Source organism: Alligator sinensis, unplaced genomic scaffold (genome assembly GCF_000455745.1).
Source record: "Alligator sinensis unplaced genomic scaffold, ASM45574v1 scaffold1035_1, whole genome shotgun sequence".
Classification (NCBI taxonomy): Eukaryota; Metazoa; Chordata; order Crocodylia; family Alligatoridae; genus Alligator; species Alligator sinensis.
Window position 1 is genome coordinate 191299 of NW_005842555.1, and position 8412 is coordinate 199710.

The 8412-nt window shown below is 44.0% G+C and overlaps 1 protein-coding gene across 1 annotated transcript in view; it reads right to left on the reverse strand.

Annotated features, from left to right (window-relative positions):
- The window catches only part of CLINT1 (clathrin interactor 1), a 47794-nt gene extending 44070 nt beyond the window's left edge, over positions 1-3724 (reverse strand). The window contains 1 exon segment of the mRNA XM_006032195.2: positions 3665-3724. Coding sequence (XP_006032257.2) covers positions 3665-3699 — 35 coding nt within the window. The 5' untranslated portion in view covers positions 3700-3724.
- Between the last annotated feature and the right edge of the window lie 4688 nt (positions 3725-8412).

The window sequence follows — 8412 nt, forward strand, 5'->3', positions numbered from 1 at the left end:
CTGAAATTTCCCAATCCAAAGAACAGATAGGAAGGCTATCATGGAAGGGATGGCTTAGAAGTTGCTTTCTCTTCAGATGTCTCTCCTTTTAAAGTGCTGGCATATACACCGCTCGGAGAACAAGTTTTGAAATTAAGAGACATGCACTGCACGTGCAGATGAGATTTCAAAGTGACACCATAAAACAAAACAGCAGTTTCTAATCAAGGTGAGACTATTAGGCATAGATTTTCCAATTTCACAAAATAGAAAGTACACAAAGAAAAGAAACCACGAAGAGCATATATTCAAGGACACTCATGATTAAAACAGTAGTATACAATACTGAAACCTGATCAGAACATCACAGCTCCCTTTACTTTTACCCAGACTGAACTCAACCCACACTGGAGACTGCAGAAGTTTCTACAGCATCCCTGATTAGAAACCTTGGAAACTGGAAGGCAAACAGTACAAGTCTGGGCTAGAGGTAGTCCCGTTGATCTTTTTAGTTTAACATGCAAATCGTATTTGTCCAACAGTTTCTTTGGGGATGTGTCTGATGAGACGAGACAGAAATACTGAAAGATGCAGAGAGGTGGAAGTCGGATAGCTCTTAGTTACTTTTGCAATAGAAGAACATGGAGCCATTCCAAGTTAGGCTGCTTGAACCCTGCATAATGCAGCAAAAGTACTGTCAAGTCACTCTGCATAGCAGGAGTCACCTAGCAGACAAGCCTTGTTATCTCCAACTGGGACTAAGTGTTAGTGCACGCCCCTGATGTGATGCTACTTTAGGGCAGAGGTGGACGACCTGCAGCTTATGTGCCCCAAGTGGCTAGCTAGGTGGCACACGTGGTGATTTATAAACCAGGGATCCGGGATCAGAGAGGTTGTCCCTGGCCACATTCCCCTGTGACTCCAGCTTTAAAAAATTGCCCCATGTGCAGTGCAAATGGGTTGCACACAAGGTGATTTAAAACCTGGGAGTCTACCTAGACAGCCTGCCCCCTTCACAGGCAGGGGACAGGATAGACTGTCAAGTAAGGGGCTCTCCTAAGGACAGCGGTGGCTCAGGGTGCAGCTTTCCAATGCCCTCTAGCTGGACAGTTTGGTTGCATAGCTCTCCACGGAGCTGTATGTATGCTCCAGCTCCCGGGCTATTTTTCAGAGAAATTCTTACCGGTGGAAATGAACACCCAAGTCACTTGCCCAATAAATGCCTCTATGCGTCTATGACAGAACAGAAACTGAGTGCAGACCACCCAAGTCCAAATGCAGCGTTCTTACCAGAAGTCCATGCTTCCCCATAGCCAGTCAGGTTTACACCTATAGTTCAATGGTGCTGACTACAATAAAAACAAATTTAATAACCTGACTACGCCAAAAACAATCATAAAATTAAAGCTGTTTCTGACACCAGTTCAGATGAACCAGTGGGATGATCAGGGTAAATGTAGACCAATGAAAGACGGTTAACCATGTTAGTCTGAAATCAGGCAGAAGGTACAGCAGAGTGGCATCTTAGACATTAACTAGTTACACTGACCATGAATACCAATATGGACAAACTGCCTGGATCAATTTGTACCAACATGTCTAAGAAAGTCACTGAAGTCTTGCCTAGATTAGTGCTCCTGTCAAATCAGCTGATACAATTTTGCCCCAATGCTTCCATGCAGTATTTATTTGGTGTGCCACCTGGATATGACAACTTCTAATACCTAGTTTTCCATTGGAAGTCTTTCACAGATTTCACAGACATTAGGGCTGGAAGGGATCTCGCAAGATCATAGAGTCCAGCCCCCCGCCTGAAGGGCAGCAAGTCAGCTGGGGTCACAGGATCCCAGCAAGAGAAACATCCAATTTTTTCTTGAAGGCGTTCAGAGTAGGTGCTTGAACCACCTCCAATGACAGGCTATTCCAGACCTTGGGGGCTCGGACAGTGAAGAAATTCTTCCTTATGTCCAGCCTGAAACGGTCTTGCAGGAGTTTATAACCGTTCAACCTTGCCATCTCTTGGGGGGGCTCTGGTGAACAGACGTTCCCCCAGATCCTGGTGGTCACCCCTGGTAAACTTATAGGTGGCCATCAGGTCCCCCCTGAGCCTGCACTTTTCCAGGCTGAAGAGTCCCATAGCTCTCAGCCTGTTGTCATAAGGTCTATTTTCCTGACCTCTGATCATGCGCGTGGCTCTTCTCTGCACTCTCTCAAGCTTCTCCACAACCTTTTTGAATTGTGGAGCCCAAAACTGGATGCAGTACTCCAGCTGCGGCCTCACCAAGGCCGAGTACAACGGGAGAATGACGTCCTGGGATTTGCTTGAGAAGCATCTATGGATGCAAGCCAGTGTTTTGCTCACTTTACTAGCCGCAGCATCACATTGAAGGCTCATGTTCATCTAGTGGTCAATCATGACTCCCAAGTCCCTTTCATCCGTAGCGCTAGCCAGCGTAGCACTGCTGAGCTTATAAGCATGCTACAGGTTTTTCTTCCCAAGGTGGAGAATCTGGCATTTTTCGGTGTTAAACACCATCAGGTTCTCATCCACCCATTTCCTGAGCCTGAGTCAAGGTCAGCCTGGATCGCCCTCCTGTGCTCAGGTGTGGATGCTTTACTCCAAAGTTTGGTATCATCGGCAAACTTGACCAGTCCGCTACTGACTCCAATGTCCACATCATTAATGAAGATGTTGAACAATACAGGTCCAAGGACAGAGGCTTGAGGGACCCCACTGGTTACAGCACACCATGACGATTGACTTCCGTCACCCACCACACTCTGGGTCTGACCACGGAGCCAATTCCCCAGCCAGCGGATCGTGGTGAGGTCGAGGCCGCAGTTAGCCAGTTTTGCCAAGAGGTGATCATGGGATACCAGACTGAAGGCTTTTCTGAAGTCAAGATACACAACATCAATCTCCTCTCCCCTGTCCAGGGGATAGGTCACCTGGTCGTAGAAGGAAATGAGATTGGTGAAGCAAGACCTACCCGCAACAAACCCGTGCTGGCTATCCCTCAGGTTGTTGCCATCGGCCAGTCAGTTGAGGATGGCTGACGATTTTTTTCTAAGACCTTCCCCGGGATCGAGGTCAGGTTGATGGGCCTGTAGTTTGCCAGATCCACTTTCCTCCTTTTCTTGAAGATAGATACCACATTGGCCTTCGTCCAGTCTTCAGGCACTTCACTCTTAAATAGGAGTTGCTTTTCCACCCCCCCCCACACAAATCAATGATTTGACCAAGGTTAGGATACTTTGCATTATGGAAGTGAAATCTGAAATGCTTCCTGCAAATAGTCAAATGATATGCATGTGGATGGTGCCTAGACAAAGAAACCTCACCCCTGATCAAGTTTCTAGATACCACTGTAATACAAATCATACAGAAATTTAGTTCTCTTATAAGAGACAAAAGGAACCAACATAACACATCAGCGTATTTCGCAGCACTCCCTTTAAATCCCACCTCTGGTTGCTCATGGTTTGTGCCTTGCTGAGTTTGTTACTGTTGAAATTATATATCAGTGGAGAAAACCTATAATTTCATGCGCCTTCATAAATTGCTGTGTACACATGTTGGTGTCTGAACAGAAAGTTTTCAGTGCTACCTTCCTCCAGTATAATTACAAGCTATTAAACTATTACTTGAGGGCCCTGACACCACAAGTGAATCCTGGAAGCTTACCTGGAGTGCCATAAAACACAAAAGACTTCAGACATGGGATAATGCAAAACCAGTCATCTTGCAGGATCAGAGCTCAAGTCAATTCCCTAAAAAAAAAAAAAAGTTATCTGATGTAGCTTGAAGAGAAACGCATCAAGTAGATGCAGGCCTACCAGTAAAAAGACTCCATGGGGGGGAGCAGGGAGGGAGGAGAGAGTGACAAAAACAAGTTTCAGGAGGAAACTTGGCAGACAAGGTTCCTTGGGTGAATTTGATATCTTTATTAGACCAACCCAAATGGTTGGAGAATAGTTATTAAGCAAGCTTTCGGGTTCAAAAACCCTTCGTCAGGCTCAGGAAGCTGCAGCAGTCGGCGTGTGCTCTTCCTGGATGGAATGAAAAGTCAAGAAGCCAGGGGCTGGGCTGGGGAGTCAGTTGCCAGGCGGATTATAATGCATCATAAATCCAATGTCTATGTTTAGTCCCTGATCTCTAGTATCCGGCAGGTTGATGAAATGGAGCTCATAGGCTCGTCTCTGGGATGTGTTGTGTAAATTTCCCTTGAGGATCAGGACTGAGAGATTGGAGAGAGAGTGGCCCTCCTGTGAGAAATGTGCCCCCACCGGTAATTGGGTGAAGGCATAGGTCTAGTAAGGTTCTGCACTTAACTCTACAACAGAAGACATTCATTAACCCCCAAATTATGTGGTCATCAAATTAGCCCACTAAAACTAAACTAAAATGAGTCTGTTCTCTTACAGGTTGGCAGACCTCCTACGTAGAGCTTTAAACTAGCTTTGTTGGGGGACGGGGATGCCGAGTTCAGGATGAGATTGGGGAGGACAAGCCATGAATTGCACAATGGAATTGATCAGGTAAGTACTAAGGGGCCCACTAAGAATCAGGATAGGGAAATACTAAGTCCAAATCTGCCTGATTTGTGGGTGTTTTTCTTCTGTACTGCAGCAGTTCTTCACGTGGTATCCAGGTGGCTCTTTCAAACGTGCGATCTACCTCTCTGGAGGAGTGTTCTTGCTGGGTGAAAGCCTTTTTAAGATTGGTGAGGTGGCAATCCCGGGTGTTCTCTTCAGTACAGATGCGGTGGTATCTGAGGGCTTGGCTGTATATCACTGCTTTTTTGGTGTGTTTCGGGTGATTGCTGGTTCTGTGCAGATATGTATGTTGGTCTGTGGGTTTCTTGCATACTGTGGTCTGTATTTTACCCTTCTGGATACTGATCCTTGTGTCTAAAAAGGGGATGTTGGTGTTGGAGTATTCTAAAGAAAGTCGGATGGAGGGATGGTGACTGTTGAATTTCTGGTGGAACTCAAGTAGAGATTCCAGGTTCTTACTCCAAATGATGAAGATGTCATCGATATATCGTAAGTACAGCAAGGGTTTGATGGTGCAGTTCTTGAGGAAGTCTTCTTCCAGGTGGCTCATAAAAAGGTTGGCATACTGTGAGGCCATTTTAGTGCCCACAGCTGTTCCCATCATCTGGAGGAAGTGTTGATTATTAAAAGTGAAATTGTTGTGTGAGAGGATGAAGTGTATAAGCTCAGTGATATCTTTGGGTCTGTATTCTGGGTATTCTGGAGGAAACTTGGGTTTTAACATGCTTGCTCATTTTGTATGAGCAACAACAGCACGAGTAATTTTATACAGCTGCTTTTAAACCAAACTGGCTGAAGGTTTTGAATGTGCTTAGTGTTCCTGACAATACTAACCTGTGAGTTCAGATCTGTGGAAATCAGTACAGGGTTATCCCAGAGTAGCTAGCTATGCTGCCATTTTATTAACAGCTCATGACATTACGTGTAGAAGCAGGTATGTGGGAATTTGCCACCTCCACTTCAAAACTATGAAATGTTGAAAGAGTCCTCAATAGACCAGTATCTTTATTTGCTGATCTCAACTGTGTTCCCTTAATGCATACAAGACATTACATCACAGCTTTCATAACAGAACCAAATCATATGACTGATCCATTGGCAATTTACGACTAATAAAGCTTGCCAAAGAAAATTCTTGAAATGATAAACACTTGGAAAGTATTAGCTGAGTAACTATGGGCATGTGAGATTTTACTCTGCAAAACAGGAAGAAACTGTTAGGGAGAGATTTCAGTCACTGGTCAGTGTACAGCTCTTGGATGCTGGAATAAAATTAGGATTCAATAATCTAATTGATGGATGCAAGGGGCTGTGGTAGACCAAAAAAACATGAACACATTTCACAATAAAAGCAGAATCTTAGAAAAATATCAACTTTAAAAGGATTGTAAGTAGTTGAACAAGTGCCAACATAGAGTTTGTCTTTACTGAAAAGTTAGCTTGAAGTACAAGCTAAGTGTCGGCCCTAACAACTCCAATTCACATGCAAATTATCCAGCTCAAATTGAGTGGTGACTTAAAATAAGCTGACCCATCCATAAGGGTGGTATAATGACTGAACATTACTGACATTAAACCTATTATACAGAAAGGACTCAAATTATTCTGTGCTACTAATACAGTAGTGACTAATTCACTCATTGTGCAGCTCCAGTTTTGTTTTGCAGTGTGAACGCTCTTACAGAGTCAGGCTAATTTGAGAAGAGTTAATCTGAGCTGATGTTTCAAGTGCTTCTGTTTCAATTCAGAGGACAGAAGTGGTTTCGGCCCTCAGCTTTGGCTCTTGAGCTCCAGCTGCGGCAGCTCATGCTTCACTTCTGGAGGTCCCTACTTCAATTCTTTGCAGGAAGGCCAGTGGGTCATCCTCAAACAAAGTACAATAAGCTGTTTGAAATGTTTGATGCAGGCATATTAGCCAGTTCTTGTAACAGCTGTACATACTTGTGTACCCTCTTTGGAAAACCTCACCTTCTGAATGACTAATTCTGCTCTCCGACTCATCAAAATATTAGCTTCTTGGTATTAATGATCTAGGTACTTGCATGGCTACCACAGCTGTAATATAATACCTGAGCACCTTGTGAACACGAATACATATGGCCTTGTAAAGTACATGTGGTGTAGAGAAACATTATTAACGTTTTAAGACCTCAGGTCCTCCAGCCCTCCCTGAGACAACAAAGGATCTAGAGATGTTTTGAGTACTGAAGAAACCAAGCTGAAAGCTAAAGACTATTAAACCTGCTCCTAAAATTAGATCATGAACTAATCTCGACCACCGGACAGAAAAAAGATTTATTCCCTAGCAAAGTCAGGCTTCTTTTCCATATCACATTACAAGCTTATAATGACTGTGTTTTTCTTCATCAAACCAGGTGTCTTTCAGCATTACTGATGTGCAACCAAATACCTGTATTTCAGATTATTTTTCCCTAGATGCATCGCTTAGCATTTTGCCAAGATGAATCACATTTTATTGTTTCTTGCCCATATTTCTGGCCATTCTGGGGCCTTTGGTAATACTTTTTATGCTTGCTAATGTTTGAAACATTTCCCAGTTCAGTATCAGAATTTATTGGACGTGCTATTTAGCCTTCTTCCCAGAAAGTTAGTAACAGCAAGCACAACACAGGTGATTTCTGTAATATCCTAATGGAGAATACCCTGGTCTAAACACACTGCTTTTTACTATTCTGTGATTACTGGCTTTCAGACAGATCCATTATACAATCCTCCCATCCCAGCTACTATAGTCAACTGCTTTACTCATGTCTTGCTGGAATATATTTTTGCTGAGTTCCCTTTACAATCGTGCGCAATATCCTTTGTGAAGGGAACTCAGCACTTCTGCACCAAGAAGTGCTGTAGAGGATCCTTCTGAAGTATGGATGCCCATCAAAATTCATCACCAGTCTCTGCCTGCTCCATGACTGCATGAAAGCGGTAGTTCTCAGTAACAGATCTATCACAGATCTCTTTGAGATTAAGACGGGAGTTAAGCGAGGCTGCATCATCGCTCTAACGCTCTTCTCGATATTCCTTACCGTGATGCTACATCTGAACACCAACAAGCTTTCAGTTGGAGTGGAGCTAAACTACCAAAAGGATGGTAAACTGTTTAATCTCAGCCAACCCCAAGCCAAAGCCAAGACCACACCAACCTCAATCATTGAACTCGAGTATACTGATGATGCTGTAGTCTGTGCTCACTTGGAAGCAGACCCTCGGGCAATCATCAACATCTTTACCGAGGCATACAAGAAAATGGGACCAACACTTAACATTCAGAAGACTAAGGTCCTCCATTAACAAGCCCTTAATAAGCAGTCTCCAGCTCTGGTAATTCAGATTCATGGCAAGTCTCTGAACAACGCTGAGCATTTCCCATACCGTAGAAGCCATCTGTCATAAAAGGCTAACATCAACAAAAAAATCTAATATCACCTCAGATGTGCAAGTGCAACCTTCAGACACCTGAGGAACTGGGTGTTCGAAAATTACGACATCAGATCTGAAACTAGTTGTGATCCCCGACTTACTGCATGGAGCTCAGACACAGACAACATACAGGAGATACCTCAAGTTGCAGGAGAATTATCATCAATGCTGCCTGCAGAAGATCCTTGGAATCCAGTAGAAAGACAGATGCACCAACATTAGCATTTGCTTGCAAGCAAATACCATGAGCATTGAGGCGATGATGGTCTGACATGAACTTTGCAGGGCCAATCACATCATCTGGATGTCCAACTCCAGACCCCTGAAGTAAGCCTTATTTTCCCAGCTCAGTCAAGCTCGAGAGGAGGGCAGAGAAAGCACTTCAAGGACATCCTCAAAGCCAACATGAAAAAATGCACATCAACATCAGCTCACGGG